Source organism: Coregonus clupeaformis, chromosome 30 (assembly GCF_020615455.1).
Source record: "Coregonus clupeaformis isolate EN_2021a chromosome 30, ASM2061545v1, whole genome shotgun sequence".
NCBI classification, from domain to species: domain Eukaryota; kingdom Metazoa; phylum Chordata; class Actinopteri; order Salmoniformes; family Salmonidae; genus Coregonus; species Coregonus clupeaformis.
The window spans coordinates 38,698,844-38,726,009 of record NC_059221.1 but is presented as its reverse complement, the minus strand read 5'-3'; the positions used below and the strand labels follow the sequence as shown (position 1 = coordinate 38,726,009).

General features: G+C 46.3%; 1 protein-coding gene and 1 non-coding gene across 3 annotated transcripts in view; both read right to left on the bottom strand.

Moving 5' to 3' along the window:
- The window catches only part of LOC121546155 (alpha-enolase), a 34,566-nt gene extending 8,313 nt beyond the window's left edge, over positions 1-26,253 (bottom strand). Inside the window, exons 1-7 of one of the 2 annotated variants that reach the window (XM_041857203.2) lie at positions 26,147-26,253; positions 21,079-21,173; positions 7,296-7,391; positions 7,096-7,154; positions 5,685-5,754; positions 3,127-3,260; positions 2,471-2,693 (exon numbers count right to left, since the gene is read on the bottom strand). In XM_041857203.2, coding sequence (XP_041713137.1) covers positions 2,471-2,693; positions 3,127-3,260; positions 5,685-5,754; positions 7,096-7,154; positions 7,296-7,391; positions 21,079-21,163 — 667 coding nt within the window. In that variant the 5' untranslated portion in view covers positions 21,164-21,173; positions 26,147-26,253. Of the gene's footprint in view, positions 1-2,470; positions 2,694-3,126; positions 3,261-5,684; positions 5,755-6,580; positions 6,640-7,095; positions 7,155-7,295; positions 7,392-21,078; positions 21,174-26,146 lie in introns of both variants that reach the window. The other variant, XM_041857202.2, reaches the window with a different exon arrangement.
- Positions 20,877-20,952, bottom strand: trnaa-ugc. The gene has a single exon. It is a non-coding gene; the product is annotated as a tRNA-Ala (tRNA).
- Positions 26,254-27,166: the final 913 nt, after the last annotated feature.

Genomic DNA, 27,166 nt, shown 5'->3' with positions numbered 1-27,166 from the left:
GCACTGAGCTACACTGAGCTACACTGACCTGGCACTGAACTACACTGACCTGGCACTGAGCTACACTGAGCTACACTGACCTGGCACTGAGCTACACTGACCTGGCACTGAGCTACACTGAGCTACACTGACCTGGCACTGAGCTACACTGACCTGGCACTGAGCTACACTAACCTGGCACTGAGATACACTGACCTGGCACTGAGCTACACTGAGCTACACTGACCTGGCACTGAACTACACTGACCTGGCACTGAGCTACACTGACCTGGAACTGAGCTACACTGACCTGGCACTGAGCTACATGGAGCTACACTGACCTGGCACTGAGCTACACAGAGCTACACTGACCTGGCACTGAGCTACACTGACCTGGCACTGAGCTACACTGAGCTACACTGACCTGGCACTGAGCTACACTGACCTGGCACTGAGCTACACTGACCTGGCACTGAGCTACACTGAGCTACACTGACCTGGCACTGAGCTACACTGACCTGGCACTGAGCTACACTGACCTGGCACTGAGATACACTGACCTGGCACTGAGCTACACTGAGCTACACTGACCTGGCACTGAACTACACTGACCTGGCACTGAGCTACACTGAGCTACACTGACCTGGCACTGAGCTACACTGACCTGGCACTGAGCTACACTGAGCTACACTGACCTGGCACTGAGCTACACTGACCTGGCACTGAGCTACACTAACCTGGCACTGAGATACACTGACCTGGCACTGAGCTACACTGAGCTACACTGACCTGGCACTGAACTACACTGACCTGGCACTGAGCTACACTGACCTGGAACTGAGCTACACTGACCTGGCACTGAGCTACACTGACCTGGCACTGAGCTACACTGAGCTACACTGACCTGGCACTGAGCTACACTGAGCTACAATGACCTGGCACTGAGCTACACTGACCTGGGACTGAGCTACACTGAACTGGCACTGAGCTACACTGAGCTACAATGACCTGGCACTGAGCTACACTGACCTGGGACTGAGCTACACTGACCTGGCACTTAGCTACACTGAGCTACACTGACCTGGCACTGAGCTACACTGACCTGGCACTGAGCTACACTGAGCTACACTGACCTGGCACTGAGCTACAATGACCTGGCACTGAGCTACACTGACCTGGCACTGAGCTAGACTGACCTGGCACTGAGCTACACTGACCTGGCACTGAGCTAGACTGACCTGGCACTGAACTACACTGAGCTACACTGAGCTACACTGACTGACTTACTGTCAATCTGACTGATTGATTAACTGACTGATTAACTGTCAATCTGACTGATTGATTAACTGACTGATTAACTGTCAATCTGACTGATTGATTAACTGACTGATTTACTGTCAATCTGACGGATTTTCTAATTGACTGATTAACTGTCAATCTGACTGATTCATTAACTGACTGACTTACTGTCAATCTGACTGATTAATTAACTGACTGATTTACTGTCAATCTGACTGATTGATTAACTGACTGATTTACTGTCAATCTGACTGATTGATTAACTGACTGACTTACTGTCAATCTGACTGATTGATTAACTGACTGATTAACTGTCAATCTGACTGATTCATTAACTGACTGACTTACTGTCAATCTGACTGATTAATTAACTGACTGACTTACTGTCAATCTGACTGATTGATTAACTGACTGATTTACTGTCAATCTGACTGATTGATTAACTGACTGACTTACTGTCAATCTGACTGATTGATTAACTGACTGACGCTCATCGTCACTCTACTTCCTTGTTCTCCAGGATGTTGGAGGAGAAGATTCCCTCGTCTTCTACGTTAGTGGCATTCCTCCATCCATCCCTCTCTCAACCCCTCCCTCCCTCTCTCAACCATCTCTCCCTCTCTTCCCCTCCCTCTCTCAACCCCTCCCTCCCTCTCTCAACCATCTCTCCCTCTCTTCCCCTCCCTCTCTCAACCCCTCCCTCCCTCTCTCAACCATCTCTCCCTCTCTTCCCCTCCCTCTCTCAACCCCTCCCTCCCGCTCTACCCCTCCATCTCTCTCTCAACCCCTCCCTCCCTCCCTCTCTCTACCCCTCCATCCCTCTCTCAACCCCTCCCTCCGTCCCTCTCTCAACCCCTCCCTCCCTCTCTCCCTCTCTCTACCCCTCCATCCCTCTCTCAACCCCTCCCTCCATCCCTGTCTCTACCCCTCCCTCCCTCTCTCAACCCCTTCGTCCCTCTGTCTACCCCTCCGTCCATCTCTCAACCCCTCCGTCCCTGTCTCTCCCTCCGTCCATCTCTCAACCCCTCAATCTCTCTCTCTCTCTTTCCCTCCGTCCATCTCTCCCTCCGTCCATCTCTCAACCCCTCCATCTCTCTCTCTCCCTCCGTCCATCTCTACCTCCATCCATCTCTCCCTCTCTCTCTCTCTCTCTCTCTCTCTCTCTATCTCTCTCTCTCTATCTCTCTCTCACCTTCCTTGTTCTCCAGGATGTTAGGGGCAAAACCTCCCTCGTCTCCCACGTTAGTGGCGTCCTGGCCGTACTTCTTCTTGATAACGTTCTTCAGGTTGTGGTAGACCTCAGCTCCGATCCTCATGGCCTCCTTGAAGGTGCTGGCTCCTACAGGGAGGATCATGAACTCCTGCATGGCCAGCTTGTTGCCTGCGTGGGAACCTCCGTTGATCACGTTGAAGGCCTGGACAGAGACGGAAGAGGTTTGAGCTTAAGTTTCAAATTAAAGTTAAAGCTAAGTAAAGTAATGTTGTAAATATAAGAGGTGGTTCGGTAATTACAGTTAAAGATAAGTAAAGTCATGTTGTAAATATAAGAGGTGGTTCGGTAATTACAGTTAAAGATAAGTAAAGTAATGTTGTAAATATAAGAGGTGGTTCGGTAATTACAGTTAAAGATAAGTAAAGTCATGTTGTAAATATAAGAGGTGATTGGGTGAACCACTATGGGGTGATGAGTAGCGTTGTCTGAAACCTGAAGGGTTGTGTTAACTCCCCGAGCCAATGCCTAGGCTTTAGTTTGGAGGGCTAAAATACTTATTGCTAGCAGGAGACCGGGGTTCAAACCAAGGTCAGTCACATAAATATCAAATCTTTAATAAGTAAAAGCAGGCTTACGGGGACGGGGAGGATGACGTCGGGGTTGCCAGCAAGGTCAGCGATGTGACGGTACAGGGGGACACCTTTCTCAGCAGCCCCGGCCTTGCACACAGCCAGGGACACGCCCAGGATGGCATTGGCACCAAACTTAGCTGTGGGGGGGTTAAGTGCAGCCCATACAGTTTCTATTCTCTTTTCTGTATACAGCTTCTATTCTATTTTCTATATATAGCTTCAATCTGTACACAGCTTCTATTCTCTTTTCTGTATAGTTTCTATTCTCTTTTCTGTATACAGCTTCTATTCTCTTTTCTGTATACAGCTTCTATTCTCTTTTCTGTATAGTTTCTATTCTCTTTTCTCTATACAGCTTCTATTCCCTTCAAGGGGACAACAAAAGGCTATTTGGGGTCTTTGTATTGACGCCTAGTACATTGGTGTACTGTATATGTACTGCGTAACTAGAATCTCCACGTTAACTCAATGCTGTGAATAAATAAGGCAGCGTACAGCCGGCAGATTTTGAATGGTTCAGGATGGCAGTTCACCAACTCTACATCTAAATGTAACCCTTACCCTAACCTCATCCCCCCTATACCTCACCCTCCCTAACCCTAACCTCATCCCCCCTATACCTCACCCTCCCTAACCCTAACCTCATCCCCCTATACCTCACCCTCCCTAACCCTAACCTCATCCCCCCTATACCTCACCCTCCCTAACCCTAACCTCATCCCCCCTATACCTCACCCTCCCTTACCCTAACCTCATCCCCCCTATACCTCACCCTCCCTAACCCTAACCTCATCCCCCCTATACCTCACCCTCCCTAACCCTAACCTCATCCCCCCTATACCTCACCCTCCCTAACCCTAACCTCATCCCCCCTATACCTCACCCTCCCTAACCCTAACCTCATCCCCCCTATACCTCACCCTCCCTAACCCTAACCTCATCCCCCTATACCTCACCCTCCCTAACCCTAACCTCATCCCCCCTATACCTCACCCTCCCTAACCCTAACCTCATCCCCCTATACCTCACCCTCCCTAACCCTAACCTCATCCCCCCTATACCTCACCCTCCCTAACCCTAACCTCATCCCCCCTATACCTCACCCTCCCTAACCCTAACCTCATCCCCCCTATACCTCACCCTCCCTAACCCTAACCTCATCCCCCTATACCTCACCCTCCCTAACCCTAACCTCATCCCCCCTATACCTCACCCTCCCTAACCCTAACCTCATCCCCCCTATACCTCACCCTCCCTAACCCTAACCTCATCCCCCCTATACCTCACCCTCCCTAACCCTAACCTCATCCCCCTATACCTCACCCTCCCTAACCCTAACCTCATCCCCCCTATACCTCACCCTCCCTAACCTCATCCCCCCTATACCTCACCCTCCCTAACCCTAACCTCATCCCCCTATACCTCACCCTCCCTAACCCTAACCTCATCCCCCCTATACCTCACCCTCCCCTAACCCTAACCTCATCCCCCCCTATACCTCACCCTCCCTAACCCTAACCTCATCCCCCCTATACCTCACCCTCCCTAACCCTAACCTCATCCCCCCTATACCTCACCCTCCCTAACCCTAACCTCATCCCCCTATACCTCACCCTCCCTAACCCTAACCTCATCCCCCCTATACCTCACCCTCCCTAACCCTAACCTCATCCCCCCTATACCTCACCCTCCCTAACCCTAACCTCATCCCCCTATACCTCACCCTCCCTAACCCTAACCTCATCCCCCTATACCTCACCCTCCCTAACCCTAACCTCATCCCCCTATACCTCACCCTCCCTAACCCTAACCTCATCCCCCCTATACCTCACCCTCCCTAACCCTAACCTCATCCCCCTATACCTCACCCTCCCTAACCCTAACCTCATCCCCCTATACCTCACCCTCCCTAACCCTAACCTCATCCCCCCTATACCTCACCCTCCCTAACCCTAACCTCATCCCCCCTATACCTCACCCTCCCTAACCCTAACCTATGCGTCCCTATGCATAACCATAACTTTTTGCTCTGCCTGCTGAATATTCACAACTAATAAATAAGCCAAGAGAAGCAGCCATTTCTTATAAATGAAATGGAAGCATCCATGTAGTGCTCATAAAGACTTTATGACTGCTCTATACAGCCTTTATGACTGCTCTATACAGCCTTTATGACTGCTCTATACAGCCTTTATGACTGCTCTATACAGCCTTTATGACTGCTCTATACAGCCTTTATGACTGCTCTATACAGCCTTTATGACTGCTCTATACAGCCTTTATGACTGCTCTATACAGCCTTTATGACTGCTCTATACAGCCTTTATGACTGCTCTATACAGCCTTTATGACTGCTCTAGACAGCCTTTATGACTGCTCTATACAGCCTTTATGAATTATTATTCTTTGAAAGTGGGACTGAGCTGTAAAACATACGTTTTAAAAACATGCGGTTTACTATCACGTGTTCTCTATGCCTTATTATAAAGGCTCATACCTGTTTATAACCATTTATAAAGCTTTATACCTGCAGGCTCTAAGCAAACTGTTCCCCAACTTACACTTGTTCTCTGTGCCATCCATGTCCAGCATCAGCTTGTCAACCTTCTCCTGCTCCACGACGCTGACATCCTGAACAACAGGACAGACAGACAGACAGACAGACACACCGTTAGAGATGGGAGGAACTGAAAACAAACAGACAAAAGGTTAGTTCAAAGTTCAAACAGGTTAGCTCAAAACGCCAGGCTTGAAGGACGTTTATGGTTCACTAGTACACACTACACACAGCATCTTGAGGTGTTACTAGGCAGGTTACTAGGCAGGTTACTAGGCAGGTTACTAGGCAGGTTACTAGGCAGGCTGAAAGAGCCATGGAGCTCTGCAGTGACAGTCGCTGTGCTCAAAGTACAGTCATCCCTTTGACAGTGATCAACGTACAGTGTTGTCTTCCTACAACAACTCAAGAGATAAATGCAACAGACAAAATGCAAAGATACTATTAATACAAACTATATAGAGGTAACTTACTACTTTGACTAAATTGTCTTCAGTCAGGATCGTGCTTAGCAACCTACTACATGGCAAACATACTGCCATGACTACTCTATGTCATACTGTAAACTCTATGTCATACTGTAAACTCTATGTCATACTGTAAACTCTATGTCATACTGTAAACTCTATGTCATACTGTAAACTCCATGACATACTGTAAACTCTATGCCATACTGTAAACTCTATGCCATACTGTAAACTCTATGTCATACTGTAAACTATATGTCATACTGTAAACTCTATGTCATACTGTAAACTCTATGTCATACAGTAAACTCTATGCCATACTGTAAACTCCATGACATACTGTAAACTCTATGTCATACTGTAAACTCTATGCAACTCTTACTTGACACTAGCACAACATTGTCAATGTTAGTCAAACAGTAAATGTTCCTACCTGCCGAACAAGTGCAGGTGCAATAGTTTTATTGATATGATCAACAGCTTTAGAGACACCTGCAGAGGGACAAGCAGAGCGTCACAACCCAGGGAGAAGTAGACCATGCAAGAGCAGCAGGCAGTACCAGACGATCACAGAGCAAGCCTTAGCTCTCGCTATGACTGGCTGCTTGGGTGGCAGCAACTAAGCTGGTTAAACAAACGTCAAGTGGAATGATCCACTATTGGGATCATGGGGGTAATCACAAAAAATAGAATGACAAAAGGTCTGCCAGTCGACCCACCCATCACGGAACGCTGACTTGAATGGGAATGTCCGTTCTAGTCAATATATTTCAGTGGGGGTAATAATGGTTTAGTAGATCTGTGATCATCTGTGAATGCCTGCCACAGAGGTTAGTTACGTTGTCAAATCAAAGCTAACCCACTCAAAAGTCATGCTTTCATCAACTCCAGTTCATTTCAGTGTTATTTCTGTGTCACTCCTGTTGTTACTCCCCACTGTGTATTTACCTGGTTACACAGTGCTGGAGCCAAGAACTCATTAATATATTTAACAGCTCTTTTCACCCCTGACAGAGGAGGAAAGATTGATGAAGTGTCAGAAAGGAATGATGTAACGGAACATTTTTGAAGAGGGGGCTTTGTACTTTAAGGACATACATTCAAAGAGGGGGCTTTGTACTTTAAGGCCATTGGAAATCAAAGCGTACCTTTGCCCAGGTAGCGTGTCTTGTCGTTGTCACGGAGCTCCAGAGCTTCATAGATACCAGTAGAGGCACCGCTGGGGACGGCAGCCCTGAACAGACCTGGAGAACACAGAGGATTTTAACGACTCTATTGTGTTTCAAATTCATTTCCCGACTCACTGCAGGAGGCTGGCTGTTGCATCCTAATTAAAGAAATTCATATCAGAAATATCCATCCTCAAAATGTTTGTCACTGCAGCCCTGAACCGACCTTAACCATCCCGTTGTCCTAGGGTCAAAATGACCCGCCACTGTGTTGAACCAACTTTATTTCATTTTTATATTTTTTGGATCATTTGTGAGAAGGAGGCAGTGATACTTTCTTTAAAGTCTCACTGCCTCCTTCTCACAAATGATCCAAAAAATATAAAAATTAAATAAAGTTGGTTCAACACAGTGGCGGGTCATTTTGACCCTAGGACAACGGGAGGGTTTTAATACATCCATATTATATCCATGATTATGAATATTCAGAGGTTTTTCTACATACTATAGTAGTGTTTTTTTTCGGGCAGACTAAGTCCAAACAGTAAAGATAATTGTGAACTAAAACCCAGATATAAAGTATGTAGTAAAGATAAAGGAGCAATATATATTTTTTAAATACGATCATCTTCGATAACTAACAAATCACCAAAATAAAAACTAGACAGTCAACGAGAATTTAAAAGTTTAAAAAATGATGCATTCAGGAGTATTTTTGTCATGGCATGGGGCCCCCATAGATTTTTGTTATAATGTTTGAGTCACTCAGATAGCATAAGAACACAGCATTTGTGTAGAACTGCAGGAATTCAGCTTTAAAACGGCAAATGTTTTAATTGTAATATATATATATATATATGTTTTATCTTTAACTCTACACTGTTGGAAAAGGACCCTGAAGTACGCATTTCACTGTTAGTCTACACCTGCTGTTTACGAAGCATGTGAGAAATAAAATTTGATTTTATGTGTAGAATGTTAGGAAATTAGCTTTAAAACAGCAACATTTTGTCTCGATTGTCAAGAAGAAGGCCTCTAAAATGTTTGGTCAGTGACCGAGCCATTGGCCACGCCCACTGCCACGCCCACCAACTAAGCTCCATACTCATCCAGAAAAAACTCTGATATCCATAAATATCCATCCTGAAAATCATATTTTGTCATTTTGGCAATATACAGTGCATTCGGAAAGTATTCAGACCCCTTGACTTTTTCCACATTTTGTTACATTACAGCCTTATTCTAAAATGGATTAAATTGTTTTTTTTCCTAGTCAACCTACACACAATACCCCATAATGACAAAGCAAAAACAGGCCTTGAGTCTTCTTGGGTATGATGCTACATGCTTGGCACACCTGTATTTGGGGAGTTTCTCCCATTCTTCTCTGCAGATCCTCTCAAGCTCTTTCAGGTTGGATGGGGAGCATCGCTGCACAGCTATTTTCAGGTCTCTCCAGAGATGTTCGATCGGGTTCAAGTCTGGGCTCTGGCTGGGCCACTCAAGGACATTCAGAGACTTGTCCCGAAGCCACTCCTGCGTTGTCTTGGCTGTGTGCTTAGGGCGGTTGTCCTGTTGGAAGGTGAACCTTCGCCCCAGTCTGAGGTCCTGAGCGCTCTGGAGCAGGTTTTCATCAAGGATCTCTCTGTACTTTGCTCTGTTCATCTTTCCCTCGATCCTGACTAGTCTCCCAGTCCCTGCCGCTGACAAACATCCCCACAGCATGATGCTGCCACCACCATGCTTCACCATAGGGATGGTGCCAGGCTTCCTCCAGCATTCAGGCCAAAGAGTTCAATCTTGGTTTCATCAGACCAGAGAATCTTGTTTCTCATGGTCTTACAGTCCTTTAGGTGCCTTTTGGCAAACTCCAAGCGGGCTGTCATGTGCCTTTTACTGAGGAGTGGCTTCCGTCTGGCCACTCTACCATAAAGGCCTGATAGGTGGAGTGCTGCAGAGATGGTTGTCCTTCTGGAAGGTTCTCCCATCTTCACAGAGGAACTCTGGAGCTCTGTCAGAGTGACCATCGGGTTCTTGGTCACCTCCCTGACAAAGGCCCTTCTCCCCCGATTGCTCAGTTTGGCCGGGCGGCCAGCTCTAGGAAGAGTCTTGGTGGTTCCAAACTTCTTCCATTTAAGAATGATGGAGGCCACTGTGTTCTTGTGGACCTTCAATGCTGCAGACATTTTTTGGTACCCTTCCCCAGATCTGTGCCTCGACACAATCCTGTCTTGGAGCTCTACGGACAATTCCTTCGACCTCATGGCTTAGTTTTTTCTCTGACATGCACTGTCAACTGTGGGAAATTATATAGACAGGTGTGTGCCTTTCCAAATCATGTCCAATTAATTACATTTACCACAGGTGGACTCCAATCAAGTTGTTGAAACATCTCAAGGATGATCAATGGAAACAGGATGCACCTGAACTCAATTTCGAGTCTCATAGCAAAGGGTCTGAATACTTATGTAAATATGGTATTTTTTTTTATTTTGTATTATACAAACCTGTTTTCGCTTTGTCATTATGGGGTATTGTGTGTATATTGACGAGGAAAAAAATGAATTTAATCCATTTTAGAATAAGGCTGTAACGTAACAAAATGTGGAAAAAGTCAAGGGGTCTGAATACTTTCCGAATGCACTGTAGTGTAGTATGGAGGTTGTTTGTTGTTCATAGTGAAAGCAACAGGAAATCAAAATCATCCAATGAGCAGCAAGCATCCCCTCGGTCATATTTTAATCACATCTTGTTCCCAGAGGAGAGTGAGGGTTGCTAAGCAGATCAATGTGATGTAACAGGGTTGGACAGAGAATAAAAGTTCTCTACTGAGCATGTGCGGTGTAGCAGCCTCCCGATGCGACAGCTGGCTGTTAGGCCTACTGCTGCTAGGTAGCTCTCTCTCTGCTCTCCCCCTCCCCTCTGTCTGTCCTTGATTGCAGGAGTGAAGTCTGGTGTGCGGGAGTCAGGGTTCCAGCTGCAGCTCATTCACCATAATCACCTCAGCCTTTAAGACCCGGTCAAACTTTCCACTCATCGTCAGATCATAGTCAAGACAACCATGTTAGTCTCGCTGCCGACTCAACCTGTCTGTTTTCGCTCTTGTGTTTTTTTGGGACTGTTTATTTACTTTTTCTCCTGTGCCACAGATATTTGGAACCTGACTCCTGCCTCCGCTTCACTCCTGCCACCACCATCCTGCTCTCCACTATCGGGCCTCTCCTTTGGACTCACCACGGACACTAGGACATTACGGTACCACACCTGCCCTGACCTGGATCTGTACCCTCCCTGTAACCTGGACTTGCTCTTCCCCATTTATTGGAAACCTGGACTATTGAACATTATAATAAACCTGTTAAAACTTCTCTGGCTTGGTGTACTTGTCTGCATTTGGGTTCTATCCAGTTAAATCATAACAGTATGATCTGACCAACATGAACCCAGCAGACAGTAGCTCGGATACCACCCCAGAGTGCACTCAAATTTGGACTGCCATAGCCAATCAGGGCATTCTACTTGGCCAACATGATACCCTGTTTAAGACGATTGCTGAGGACAGTCAGGTGCTGCTTAATCAGGTTCAATTACTCACCAATCAAGTGTCTGCCCTTACTACCCCTTCAGCCCAGATCAGAGAGCCTTTTGTTCCTGCTCCAGAGCGCTATGACGGGAACATGGGAACCTGTGGCGATTTTTGACTCAATGCTCGTTAGTGTTTGAACAACAGCCCCTCACCTACGCCTCAGAAAGAGCCCGTATTGCCTACCTTATCAACTCTACTAGCGGTTCCGCTCGTGCCTGGGGATCCGCGGTCTGGGAGAGTCAGTCGGACATTTGCAACGCTTACGTGGCCTTCACCACGGAGATGAGGAAGGTTTTGACCACCCCGTACGAGGCAAGGAGGCTGCGAAACGGTTGTTTTCTCTTCGGCAGGGGGCTCGTAGTGTGGCGGAGATGGCAGTGGAGTTTCGGACTTTAGCAGCAGTGAGTGGTTGGAATGACGAGGCATTACAAGGAGTGTTCATCAATGCTTTGTCTGAGACTTTAAAAGATGAATTGGTGTCATATGATGAATCGCCTACGCTGGATAATCTTATTTCACTCACTATCAGGTTGGATAATCGGATTCGGGAGCGCCGCCGGGAGAGGAGTGTTAGTTCCAAGCAACCTGTCTGTCATCAACAAACTCCTCCCTGCATCGTCCCTACGGAGAGAGCCGTGTCTTCCCCGAGTCGATACGAGGAGCACTGAACCCGAAGCCATGGAGGTGGGTCGTGCACGGTTGTCCTCAGAGGAGCGTGCACGTCGTATTCAGGCTCGGGTCTGCCTGTATTGTGGAGAAGCTGGTCATTTCGTTCCTTCCTGCCCAGTTCGTCCCGGGGAAAAGGGCCGGCTCATCATTTATGGGAGAAGTTTTGGTGAGCCGAGCAGCGGATTCTTCCTCTTCTCCCCGCATTCTGCTCCAGGCATCCCTCCAGTGGCAGTCCCAGAATTTCTCTGTTAGTGCGCTGATTGACTCTGGTGCCGACGAAAGCTTTTTGGATAGAGAGTGGGCTCAACAAATGGATTTGGAGACTGTTCCTATGGACTGTCCGCTGCAGGCTAAGGGTCTAAATGGACAATTGTTGACCCGCATTACCCATCAGACTGTTCCTGTTTGTCTTAGAGTGTCGGGAAATCATCAGGAGAACATTCAATTCCATATTATCGACTGCCCACAGACTCCCCTGGTCCTTGGTATCCCCTGGCTCATAAAACACAATCCACACATTGATTGGGTGACAGGTAGCATTGTTTCATGGAGCACATTTTGTCATGTGAATTGTTTGTGTTCTGCTCAGACTCCTGCCAGTACTGTGCCTCAACCTCCACTGGAGTCCATGGATCTTTCTGCTGTTCCTGACGTGTATCATGACCTGGCATCCGTTTTCTGCAAACACAGAGCTACTTCTCTTCCTCCTCACCGGCCTTACGACTGCGCCATTGACCTCCAGCCAGGAGCCCCGCTCCCCCAGCAGTCGCCTGTACAACTCTCCCGGCCGGAGACGGAGGCTATGGAGAACTACATTCGGGACTCCTTGGCGGCAGGTATTATGCGTCCTTCCTCGTCACCTGTAGGAGCGGGATTCTTTTTTGTTGCTAAGAAGGATAAGACCCTCAGACCCTGTATTGATTACCGTGGACTTAACAACATCACCATTAAGAACAAGTATTCTCTGCCTTTGATTAATTCTGCTTTTCCCCTCCTTCATGGTGCTACCATCTTTACGAAACTGGATCTACGAAATGCGTATCACCTGGTGCGCATTCGTAATGGGTGATGAATGGAAGACTGCCTTCAACACACCCTTGGGACATTTTGAGTATCGGGTTATGCCTTTTGGGTTGTCTAATGCCCCTGCTGTTTTTCAGGCACTAGTCAATGATGTCCTTCGGGACATGTTGAATCGGTTTGTTTTTGTCTATCTGGATGATATCTTGATTTTCTCAGAGTCCTCCCAGGAACATGAACTGCATGTGCGCCAGGTGTTGCAAAGGTTGTTGGAGAACAAACTGTTTGTGAAGATGGAGAAATGTGAATTTCATGTGTCTGAGACCTCTTTTTGGGTTACATCATAGCTCAGGGGGAGCTGCGGATGGACCCAGCTAAGATCTCTGCTGTCACGGACTGGCCAGCTCCTCTACCCGCAAACAACTTCAACGATTCCTGGGGTTTGCGAACTTCTATAGGAGGTTCATCAAGGACTACAGCCGCATTGCGGCGCCACTCACCGCTCTCACCTCCATCTCACGACCGTTCGCTTGGAATGAAGGGGGCCGAATCAGCGTTCGAAGAACTGAAACATCGCTTCGCCTCGGCTCCCATTCTGATGCAGCCGGACCCCGACCGCCAGTTTGTCGTGGAGGTGGATGCATCCGACACTGGGGTAGGTGCAGTGTTGTCACAACGTTCTCCTGAAGATAACAAACTGCATCCCTGTGCTTTTCTCTCAAGGAAACTTTCTCAGGCAGAGAGGAATTATGATGTTGGAAATCGTGGAACTGCTCGCCGTTAAGCTGGCTCTCGAGGAGTGGCGACATTGGTTGGAGGGGGCGGAACAACCCTTCATCGTTTGGACGGATCATAAGAATCTGGCTTACCTCCAGTCAGCGAAGCAGCTCAACCCCCGTCAAGCCAGGTGGGCACTATTTTTTGGGAGATTCAATTTTTCTCTGTCTTACCGTCCTGGGTCACGCAACGTCAAGCCTGACGCCCTGTCTCGTGTTCATTCGGCTGTTGATACTGGTAGTAACCCTGAACCCATTTTGCCTCCTACCTGCAGTATTGCAGTCATCACATGTGACATCGAGGGGGATTGTTAGACAGGCTCAACATCATCAAGCTGACCCTGGGAGGGGTCCTCCTAACCGGATGTTTGTCCCTGAGTCTGCTCGCTCCCAGGTACTTCAGTGGGCTCACTGCGTCTCCCCTTACCTGTCACCCTGGAGTTTCGCGGACCCTTGACTTTGTGCGACGGAAGTTCTGGTGGGCCACGATGGAGGCGGACACTCGAGCCTTCATTGCTGCTTGTACGGTATGTGCACGAAGTAAAAACTCCACCCAGGCCAGCGCTGGTCATCTACGACCTCTACCTATACCCAGCCGGCCCTGGTCGCATATCGCTATGGATTTTGTCACTGGACTTCCCCCCTCATCTGGTAAGACTGTCATTCTTACGGTGATTGATCGTTTTTCTAAGTTCGCTCATTTTTGGCCCTACCTAAACTGCCCACTGCCAGAGAGACGGCTGATATTTTGGTTGAACATGTGTTCCGCTCTCATGGTCTACCCACGGATATTGTCTCTGACAGGGGTCCCCAGTTTGTCTCCCAGGTGTGGAAAGCTTTCTGTAAAGCTTTGGGCATTACATCCAGCCTGTCCTCTGGATATCACCCCCAGACCAACGGGCAAGCCGAGAGAGCGAACCAGGAGATGGAGACCGCACTGGCTGTGTCACTGGGTCTAACCCTGGGTCATGGAGCTCCATGCTCCCCTGGGTGGAATATGCTCATAACACCTTGACTAACGCTTCCTCTGGTTTGTCTCCTTTTCTGTGTGCTCTGGGTTATCAACCTCCCCTGTTCCCTTCCCAAGAGAGGGAACTTGCGGTACCCTCGGTGCAGTCCCACATGCGCCGCTGCTGCAAGGTCTGGAGGAAGGCCAGGGTAGCTCTGTCCCGAGCTTCGGGCGTACATGCAGAGGCAAGCCAACCGTCACCGGTCCCAGGCTCCCGGTTACTCTCCTGGTCAAGAGGTATGGCTGAAGTCACGGGACCTTCCATTGAAGGTGGAGTCGAAGAAGATGGCGCCTCGTTTTATAGGACCGTTCAAGATACTGTCTATTGTTAACCCCTGCGCGGTTAAGCTACAGCTTCCTGCCTCCCTACGGGTTCATTCCACCTTTCATGTTTCCCAGATTAAGCCTGTGTCGGTTAGCCCCTTTGTGCCCGCCCTCTCGTCCCCCTCCTCCGCCCAAGATCGTGGGTGGGGGTCCGGTCTACACTGTCCGGCGACTTCTGGATGTTCGCCGCCGGGGTCGTGGTTTCCAGTACCTGGTGGATTGGGAGGGTTATGGTCCTGAGGAACGTTCCTGGGTGCCCAGGAGCTTCATTGTGGATCCTGCTCTGGTTCGTGAGTTTCATAGGTTACATCCTGATAAACCCTGTCGGCCGCCAGGTGGCGTCCGTAGAGGGGGGTACTGTTAGGCCTACTGCTGCTAGGTAGCTCTCTCTCTGCTCTCCCCCTCCCCTCTGTCTGTCCTTGATTGCAGGAGTGAAGTCTGGTGTGCGGGAGTCAGGGTTCCAGCTGCAGCTCATTCACCATAATCACCTCAGCCTTTAAGACCCGGTCAAACTTTCCACTCATCGTCAGATCATAGTCAAGACAACCATGTTAGTCTCGCTGCCGACTCAACCTGTCTGTTTTCGCTCTTGTGTTTTTTGGGACTGTTTATTTACTTTTTCTCCTGTGCCACAGATATTTGGAACCTGACTCCTGCCTCCGCTTCACTCCTGCCACCACCATCCTGCTCTCCACTATCGGGCCTCTCCTTTGGACTCACCACGGACACTAGGACATTACGGTACCACACCTGCCCTGACCTGGATCTGTACCCTCCCTGTAACCTGGACTTGCTCTTCCCCATTTATTGGAAACCTGGACTATTGAACATTATAATAAACCTGTTAAAACTTCTCTGGCTTGGTGTACTTGTCTGCATTTGGGTTCTATCCAGTTAAATCATAACACTGGCTCAAACACACACACACGCGCGCACGCGCACGCACGCACGCACGCACGCACGCACGCACGCACGCACGCACACACACACACACACACACACACACACACACACACACACAGAAACACGCACACACACGCACATACACACACGCACACACACGCACACACGCACACACACACACGCACACACACACACACACGCACACACACGCACACACACACACACACGCACACACACACACACACACACACAGAAACACGCACATACACACACGCGCACACACGCACACACACACACACACACGCACACACACGCACACACACACACATACACACACACGCACACACACACAAACACAGTGTAGCAGCCTCCCGGTGCGACAGCTGGCTCACACACACACACACACACACACACACACACATACACACACACACAAACACAGTGTAGCAGCCTCCCGGTGCGACAGCTGGCTCACACACACACACACACACACACACACACACACACACACACACACACACACACACACACACACAGTGCAGCAGCTTCCCAGGATGTGACTGCTGGCTCAGACACACACCAAGGTCAGACATTTTTGACATTTTGGATTCAACCATGTGAAGAAAGATACTGGATGCGCAAATTTGATTCTAACTGCTCATTGGGCAAAAAAAAAAAAAAAAGATGTTGATCAAACCAATGACAGGGGTCCTGAGAACAGGAGGGATTTAAAGCTTAACCACAGAGACACACAGAGAGATTTGGGCCATGAGTTCAGGCTTATCAAATCATCTGCATCAAGAAATCAACTATGGGATGCTTGATATAGCCCTTGCACTCAAGCCAAATAAACCTATTCAGATGAATTTAGTCTTAGTGATTTCACTTGTTTTCAAATCAACTACAATCAAAGCAGCAATACAAAGCATGCAACACATTGCATTTTGGACACATCTACAGTATGTCTGAATTCAGTAAGGTTATTTTTTTTTATATCATAGGCCTAGATTCTGTTAGATACTACTAATAGTGGTTAGAAAACCCCATCAGAGGACGTGACAGTCACTCTTATAGAAAGAGAAATTAGCGCGCTCAGCTTAATGTTTATAGCAAACAAAAGGTATTTGGTTTCCGGGTTCAAAAGAAAGAAAAAAACCTGCACTCACTGAAATAAATATTCTTTAAAGTTTTGAATGTATTTCTTTTAGCAGCAGAGGTCAGAACAAACAAACGCGTTTCGTTGGCAGCCATCCGTCTGTTCTAAAAATAAAAAATATACATTAAAACTGAAATAATATTCAGTACAGTTACTCTCATCCCATAGGATGACTACTGGATCTGAAAATAGATACAGAAGGACGATGCAGCCCTTCTAGTACACACTGTAATTCAAACCCCTTATGTTATACAGCAGAGACACATTACATCTCTGCATGTGCCCAACAATCCAACCCTTTTTTATACAGCAGCAGACAACACAATGTGTATCCCAAATGGCACCCTGTTCCCTTTATAGTGCACTACTTTTGAACAGAGCCCTGTGGGAATCCCTTTGGACCCTGGTCAAAACAATAGTGCACTCTAAAAGGGAACGGGGGTTCCATATGGGACGCATCCAATGCTAAATCAGGCTGTGGCTTGGTTGAGGGAGACAAGGTTAGGATCCCAGCCATCCTAAACTAGAAACCGTGAAGCTGCTATTTATAGTAGCTTAGAGCACCTAGCAACCTTCCCACAAACGGTCAAAAGAGAGCAAGACAAAGGGAAAATACTTTTCCCTTTTTTGGGGTGGATTTCAAGTCCAACATGTCTCCCCCCTTTCCTCTTCCTCGGGTGGCCTAATTCAGATAGCTTCATTAACATTCAGGACATTCATTCATTAAGTTGAAATGACTGCTTTGTTTTAGCCCACGGAGCAGAATGACAAAGGAACTCCGCTCTTTACAAGGGCAGCGGAACCCCGATTCCCACTCTGGATATTCATATAGTTAGTCGGTTGAATATTGTTAGGTTGGTTGTGATAAAAAAATACATCTTGAAAGTAAGGTATCGATTTCCAATTAATCGTAATCACATTACAAAATTACAGGTCTGTAATGTTCTGTGCTGCACGATCAACAACACTTTAATATTACTTCAAAATTCACACGAAGAAGAGTATTAGAAGACTTCAGTGATTACCCCAGAAAAACTTATAAAAAATGACTAATTCCTGGTAAACAAGCTACAGTATAATAAGTATTAACCCGGCATCTTTTAGGCCTCTAGGGCCTCTCTAAGGACTGTCTTACAGGGTCAAGCCCCTGAACTCTGTCCTGTTTGTATCTATGGTCAGCATCCCAAACGGCACCTTATTCACTATACAGTGCACTACTTTTGGACGGGCTCATAGGGATGCAATGAAAAGTAGTAGTTCAAAAGTAGTGCACTATATAGGGAATAGGGTGCCATTTGGGAACCGGAAGTGTCAGATTGGAGATGGAGGGATCGATCCTGTGTCACGCCCTGACCTTGAGAGCCCTGTTTTTCTCTAGTTGGTTTGGTCAGGGTGGGAATTCTAGATGTTGTATTTCTATGTTTGGCCGGGTGTGGTTCCCAATCAGAGGCAGCTGTCGATCGTTGTCTCTGATTGGGGATCATACTTAGGTAGCCATTTTGCCTACCTTAGTTTCTGTTTTGGCTTGTGTAGCCTGTTGAACTTCACGTTCATGTGTATTTTGCTGTTTGATTTGTATTCAGTTAATAAAGTAATATGTACGCATACCACGCTGCACCTTGGTCCGATCCGTCTATCAACGAGCGTGACAACCTGCTGATAGGCTACTATAAAATGGAGATGGAGGGATAGAACCTGCTGATAGGCTACTATAAAATGGAGATGGAGGGATAGAACCTGCTGATAGGCTACTATAAAATGGAGATGGAGGGATAGAACCTGCTGATTGGCTACTATAAAATGGAGATGGAGGGATAGAACCTGCTGATAGGCTACTATAAAATGGAGATGGAGGGATAGAACCTGCTGATAGGCTACTATAAAATGGAGATGGAGGGATAGAACCTGCTGATTGGCTACTATAAAATGGCTTCCTCACACTGAAATAAATAATAAAATACTTCACATTCAAGGATTCAATTCAACTTCTTGCCTTCGCCTGTTTTTCATTTATCTCTGGGTATGACAAGACATATTTTGCTGTGTGTTCTCCCTAGTTTAATGATTAACTCTAACAAATAGAAATTAAACTATTTATTTAAACATTTATCTTAGTAAACGTGCACTATGTCTAGTCCACTTTCAGTGTGCAATGGAAACATAGTAGCATTGATTTCTGAAAGGGAACCACAAAGTAACCACAGTTGGCTACACTGTATCTTGCAACAAATTGCAACATTTAGTATTCAGTCCACGCTAGTACTATCTGGAAGCCAACAACTGGTAGTTGGCCACACTGCATATCAGTGAATAGCTAGTTAGCAACATCCTTCAAACTGCATGCAGTTCATCTGACTCTGGGTGGGTAGAAAAAGGGCTTAATTGCCAATCTCTCACTATCCCTTTAGAAGCACGTCTCAGCAGGGCACCGCTGCTAAATCAATATAGGGGAAACACTGATCCTACTGTATTTATCTCTGTATGACCATTACAAACAGGGGCTATTTATGCTCCCCCAACTCCGTCTGATCTGCTAGATCTCTCTAGTCGACTGTAGGATATAGGCTACCCTTACCCTGGAGCTAACTCACTCTGCCAGTTGGAGAGGGACTAGCCTGGAGCTAACTCACTCTGCCAGTTGGAGAGGGACTAGCCTGGAGCTAACTCACTCTGCCAGTTGGAGAGGGACTAGCCTGGAGCTAACTCACTCTGCCAGTTGGAGAGGGACTAGCCTGGAGCTAACTCACTCTGTCCGTTGGAGAGGGACTAGCCTGGAGCTAACTCACTCTGCCAGTTGGAGAGGGACTAGCCTGGAGCTAACTCACTCTGCCAGTTGGAGAGGGACTAGCCTGGAGCTAACTCACTCTGCCAGTTGGAGAGGGACTAGCCTGGAGCTAACTCACTCTGCCAGTTGGAGAGAGCCTGGAGCTAACTCACTCTGCCAGTTGGAGAGAGCCTGGAGCTAACTCACTCTGCCAGTTGGAGAGGGACTAGCCTGGAGCTAACCTCGTGTTGCCATACCTCCAAAATCACATTGTTATCAATGGAATTTTCTATTGCAAAAACGGTTTGAATGGTCCGAAACCAATTTTGATTAGATGTTACATTTCAAGAACCCTCCCCCCACACGCCTGTAGAAAGGGTTGTGTGTTATGTGCTTCACTGTTTTCCATCTGGGTAGTTGTTGTTGTTGCCTATGCTAGTTTCAAGACTGATACCCCATTTCATTGATCCACAATCGATAGGTAAGGCTGTACAGTGAAATAAGTATGCCATCCAATGCAATTCTAAAGTCTAATACAGCCACAGTATGATTTCAAAAGATTTTTGTCAAATTAACAAATTATTGTCTTTTGTTTAATTTATATAACAACATTCCAACCTTGTTTAGCATTATCTAATCCATTATGACATGATTCCACTATTTGTATTGATCTGCATCACTTTCAATAAAGGAACTTTTATTTTGAAGGCGAACCGCAAATTCCACTATTGTGGCTAATCCTTATTGTGGCTATCTTCACATAGGTGGGTCCGACCATCATTAATCAAATACAAACTGTCTTATAAATTATGGGTATTTTAGATGATGACACTTAGCTAGATAGTTAGCTAGCTAACTATAGCTACTGAAACAGATGATGTCGTTTTGCTATGTTTTGGGGGAGAACATTGTTTGCATCCATCAGCTAGCTTTGTTTCTGACCAGCACTGTGTGTGCTGGTCAGTGTGTCTGCGCTCACGAGGCAGCGACAGGTGCGTGAGACAAAACCTTACCAGCATCATAGCGTACGTATCGGTGATTCGCTGTGACATGTGCATTACGAGTGATAGTTTAATCGATGTGTAATAGCTACGTAAAAAAGTAATGAACATGTTAAATTATATGCAGGTCCTGATTGGTCAACAAGCTTATTTGATGCATCGATTGGTGTTATTTGACGTATATCTCTTTTTGACAGCAAAGACCCAAACGGCGTTCCATAATTAGCAATGCTTTATTCTAAATCTGATAACCACAGACAGTTGCTAAATATATTTACATTTTAGTCATTTAGCAGACGCTCTTATCCAGAGCGACTTTTACAGTTAGTGAGTGCATAAAAAAATGTCATACTGGCCCCCGTGGGAATCGAACCCACAACCCTGGCGTTGCAAGCGCCATGCTCTACCAACTGAGCTACACGGGGGCCTACATGCATGCAATGTTGCTTAAACTATGCAAACTGCAGCCTCTGCAATGCATGCACTCAAAGTCTAACCCTAACCCTACAGAGAACAAGGTTTACAGACAGCCCTGCTCCATTATAATCTCTTACCTTTCTTGGTGTACAGGTCGACCTCCACGGTGGGGTTTCCACGGGAGTCGAAAATCTCACGAGCGTGAATCTTCAGGATGGACATGGTTCTGGAACTACACAGGAGAGGAGAGAGGAGAGAAAGAGGGTGGGAGAGAGGAGAGGAAGGAGGATGGGAGAGAAGTAAATGTCGAAGACATCAGAAGTATTGACATCTACACACTAGCCCTCAGTGAGGATCTAGGTCTGAAGCCAGGACAGTGAGTCAGGACAGTGAGTCAGGACAGTGAATCAGGACAGTGAGTCAGGACAGTGAGTCAGGACAGTGAGTCAGGACAGTGAATCAGGACAGTGAGTCAGGACAGTGAGTCAGGACAGTGAGTCAGGACAGTGAGTCAGGACAGAGAGTCAGGACAGTGAGTCAGGCCAGTGAATCAGGACAGTGAGTCTGGACAGTGAATCAGGACAGTGAATCAGGACAGTGAATCAGGACAGTGAGTCAGGCCAGTGAATCAGGACAGTGAGTCAGGACAGTGAATCAGGACAGTGAATCAGGACAGTGAGTCAGGACAGTGAATCAGGACAGTGAGTCAGGACAGTGAGTCAGGACAGTGAGTCAGGACAGTGAGTCAGGACAGTGAGTCAGGACAGTGACTTGGCAACATTTGAAATGCTCAATGACAGAATCCAACAGTATAAAAACAGAAAAGATTACATTATAAAAAAAACGAAAGCATTAAACACAAAATCATAAAAGCATAAAGTCAACATAAAAGTCCACTGCCTGCACCTATGTACCCACTGCTATGGGGAAACTAGTTGGCAGACCTGTGCAGATAATACTGTGGAAAATGTCATGTGATGCCAGCCCACGTGTAAAAAACCTGTACAAAGTTACTGCAGTCTGGGTGGCCAAAGCATGGGTGTGTCCTTGTAAAATACGTATGGGTGATTCTCACGGGGCTGAAGCATGGGTGTGTCCTTGTAAAATACGTATGGGTGATTCTCACGGGGCCAAAGCATGGGTGTGTCCTTGTAAAATACGTATGGGTGATTCTCACGGGGCTGAAGCATGGGTGTGTCCTTGTAAAATACGTATGGGTGATTCTCACGGGGCTGAAGCATCGATCTCTGCAGCATGACTTGGTCAAATGACACTGGGTTAAGATGTGAAGGTAGCCCGTCTCACCTGACATTTTACTGCACCAATGTTTTTCTGCTGACTCATGCGTGTCGTAGGCCTAAATCGATTGCTGCATGCTGCATCCAAGTATTTCTCATACGACAAAGCAAATTACTAGCTGACGACACATGACATTGCCTAGGCTTTGGCGGGTACATATAACACTTTACAGGGGAAATACAGCACAACGTGTGCTTTTGGTTCAAAGCCATTTCAGAACTTAGGATACCTTTACTCTGACGTCTGTAATTGGCCTGTCCTGAACATTACCCTACTATGAAACAGCCTTTACTGTGACGTCTGTAATAGGACTGTCCTGAACATTACCCTACTATGAAACAGCCTTTACTGTGACGTCTGTAATAGGACTGTCCTGAACATTACCCTACTATGAAACAGCCTTTACTCTGACGTCTGTAATTGGACTGTCCTGAACATTACCCTACTATGAAACAGCCTTTACTGTGACGTCTGTAATAGGACTGTCCTGAACATTACCCTACTATGAAACAGCCTTTACTCTGACGTCTGTAATAGGACTGTCCTGAACATTACCCTACTATGAAACAGCCTTTACTCTGACGTCTGTAATAGGACTGTCCTGAACATTACCCTACTATGAAACAGCCTTTACTCTGACGTCTGTAATTGGCCTGTCCTGAACATTACCCTACTATGAAACAGCCTTTACTCTGACGTCTGTAATAGGACTGTCCTGAACATTACCCTACTATGAAACAGCCTTTACTCTGACGTCTGGAATAGGACTGTCCTGAACATTACCCTACTATGAAACAGCCTTTACTCTGACGTCTGTAATTGGCCTGTCCTGAACATTACCCTACTATGAAACAGCCTTTACTCTGACGTCTGTAATAGGACTGTCCTGAACATTACCCTACTATGAAACAGCCTTTACTCTGACGTCTGTAATTGGCCTGTCCTGAACATTACCCTACTATGAAACAGCCTTTACTCTGACGTCTGTAATAGGACTGTCCTGAACATTACCCTACTATGAAACAGCCTTTACTGTGACGTCTGTAATAGGACTGTCCTGAACATTACCCTACTATGAAACAGCCTTTACTCTGACGTCTGTAATAGGACTGTCCTGAACATTACCCTACTATGAAATGTGTGGAGAAGAGAGATTTTTAGACCACATCAAGGCTCTATATTCAGTCTTTTTGCAGATGCCCCGGGTGCAATGGGACTGTGTTCCCCAATACAGAACATAAGTGATGGATTTTCATTCACTGTTTTATCCGATTTTAGACCAGATTGAGGTCCGGGCCTGCCCTGCCCTGCCTTGTACTAGACTGTTCTGCACACAGACTATGGATTTTCATTCATCGGTTTTTATCTGACTTTCCCTGATGAAAGAACCCCATGTTCCAGCCTCAGCCACTACAGCCCCACCAACCAACCCCTGCTGGACCAATGGAAAATGCTCTGGCATTAAATGTCCATAGTGTGGAAACTTGCCACTGGCTACAAAGCACAGAAAGGGAAGAGTCAATCTTTAGCCTACAGTTGGGACCACACAGCACCTAAAGTGACCTGACGTTTAAAGAAACAGAACGTAATCCTGTGGTAGTAATAATAACACAGCTATAACACATTACTTATAACATGTAGCTAAACATACATGGGGTTTTTCCCCTTGTCTCAGTGTGCAGAGATGGAGAAAGACAGAGTTAAACCTGCTGATAGGCTACTATAAAATGGAGATGGAGGGATAGAACCTGCTGATAGGCTACTATAAAATGGAGATGGAGGGATAGAACCTGCTGATAGGCTACTATAAAATGGAGATGGAGGGATAGAACCTGCTGATAGGCTACTATAAAATGGAGATGGAGGGATAGAACCTGCTGATAGGCTACTATAAAATGGAGATGGAGGGATAGAACCTGCTGATAGGCTACTATAAAATGGAGATGGAGGGATAGAACCTGCTGATAGGCTACTATAAAATGGAGATGGAGGGATAGAACCTGCTGATAGGCTACTATAAAATGGAGATGGAGGGATAGAACCTGCTGATAGGCTACTATAAAATGGAGATGGAGGGATAGAACCTGCTGATAGGCTACTATAAAATGGAGATGGAGGGATAGAACCTGCTGATAGGCTACTATAAAATGGAGATGGAGGGATAGAACCTGCTGATAGGCTACTATAAAATGGAGATGGAGGGATAGAACCTGCTGATAGGCTACTATAAAATGGAGATGGAGGGATAGAACCTGCTGATAGGCTACTATAAAATGGAGATGGAGGGATAGAACCTGCTGATAGGCTACTATAAAATGGAGATGGAGGGATAGAACCTGCTGATAGGCTACTATAAAATGGAGATGGAGGGATAGAACCTGCTGATAGGCTACTATAAAATGGAGATGGAGGGATAGAACCTGCTGATAGGCTACTATAAAATGGAGATGGAGGGATAGAACCTGCTGATAGGCTACTATAAAATGGAGATGGAGGGATAGAACCTGCTGATAGGCTACTATAAAATGGAGATGGAGGGATAGAACCTGCTGATTGGCTACTATAAAATGGAGATGGAGGGATAGAACCTGCTGATAGGCTACTATAAAATGGAGATGGAGGGATAGAACCTGCTGATAGGCTACTATAAAATGGAGATGGAGGGATAGAACCTGCTGATAGGCTACTATAAAATGGAGATGGAGGGATAGAACCTGCTGATTGGCTACTATAAAATGGAGATGGAGGGATAGAACCTGCTGATAGGCTACTATAAAATGGAGATGGAGGGATAGAACCTGCTGATAGGCTACTATAAAATGGAGATGGAGGGATAGAACCTGCTGATAGGCTACTATAAAATGGCTTCCTCACACTGAAATAAATAATAAAATACTTGACATTCAAGGATTTAATTCAGCTTCTTGCATTCGCCTGTTTTTCATTTATCTCTGGGTATGACAATAACTATTTTGCAGTGTGTTCTCCCTAGTTTAATGATTAACTTGAACAAATAGAAATTAAACAATGTATTTCAACATTTATCTTCGGTGTGCAATGGAAACATTGATTTCATAGCATCTCTGAAAGGGAACCACAAAGTAACCACAGTTGGCTACATTGTATCTGCAACAGATTGCTACATTTAATATTCTGTCCACCATAGCAGCCAGAAACTGGTAGCTGGCCACACTGCATACCAGTGAATGGGCAAAGGGGGTTACCTAGTCAGTTGCGCAACTGAAAATGTGTCTTCCGCATTCAACCCAACCCCTTTGAATCAGAGAGGTGCGGGGAGGCTGCCTTAATCGATGTCCACGTCATTGGCGCCCGGAGAGCACTTGTTGGGGGTTAACTGCCTTGCTCAAGGGCAGAACAGCAGATATGTCCACCTTGCCGGATCGGGGATCGGTTACTGGCCAAACGCACTTAGCCGCCCCATGACAAGCAATGAATGAGTAGTGAACTGTCTTTATCTATCAAAAAGGTACAGGAAGGTGTGGCAGAGTATTTCAGTACTAATAAAACACTGTTATCTAGCTGTGTGGTTGCAACTTGACGCCCTTTCCTTTCCCCTCACTGCCGTTTCTAAATGGAGTGACATCTCGCCAGCTGACGGACCGGTTAAAAATAGACTAGCTACCAGGCTGCAAGCCGTGGCCAGGCACCATCATGTCTTTAATAGCTTGAAAATGAAAAGCCAAAAGACCAAAGATTTAGAGCACTGTCTGAGAGCACTCGTCATTTTCGGTAATATGATGAAGGGGAAATCATGTAGGGCCTACAATGGCATCAGACAAATAATCAGAAAGTAGCGGATATTTTCACACGATTTGAGACAAGAAGCAATTATAGTCATAACTAAAAAAACGAATTCCGCTAAAGAATTGAAAGTCTTCATCTTACCTTTATCTGGCCTAACCGTGTGCAAGGGTACTGCTCTCTCTTGTTCATTCGACAGAGAAGGCGCTCGTGACAGTCCGCGGTGCTGATGAATGGGCGGAATCAGGAAGAGAGTAGCAGCGGATTTCTTCCTCACGATCTGATTGGCTGGGATGGGACTCACGACGCAGGAGGGGTGCGAGGGCGACTGCACGTCCACCAGCGAAATCACGACTGACAATTAGATCAGAGAAAGAATGCGGCGGTTTCTAAACCCCAGCATCACCCCTCAAAACGTAAAGGATAACATGCCTAAAAAACACAAATGCAGAAGAAACGTATAGGCTACAAGTTGTTGAATTGAGTGGGCAAGGAAAGGGCGATGTAAGGACGCATAGTTGAATACGTGCAGAAAGAATATCAGATGCTGATCTCTGCGACGGCACATGGTTCAATAGATAGGTTATAATAATATGATTTATCCTTCCAGAAGTATGTTAACACAGTGATTTATTTATTATCTAACAGGCTATAAATCTAGTCCCACTTTCATTATAGGTCCACTCCCATTAACTTGTCATAAGGATGTAAAAGCCTACTGTGGAAAATCTTCCTAATCCAAATAGGCCCAGTACATTTTAAAGTTCTAGTTTCGCTATAGGACAAAATTCTACATGCAAAGTATAATCTGAGTGTATCATGTGCATGCATGATGTACAAATTAAATTATGACACTTGATGTTTATGATGTTCATTTATGATTATGCTATTCTATTAACAGATCTGCCATGCATTTCTGAAGAGGATTTCCTGGCTGAATCATCATGCACACTCACTAAATCAAACCATCTCTGGCTAGATTTCTCTGATGCATGGAGGGCAATAGCAGCAGAGTGTGTTTTCCCTGCTTTGGCTCTCCTCCTCACTGGAGCTTAACTGTGACCATGCGTAGCCTACTGTCATGCAGCTGTGATGCTGATCATGCTGTGATGCAGCCTACTTCGGCTCTATCTCAATTTGTCTTTCTGTGATTCCTCGCCTCCT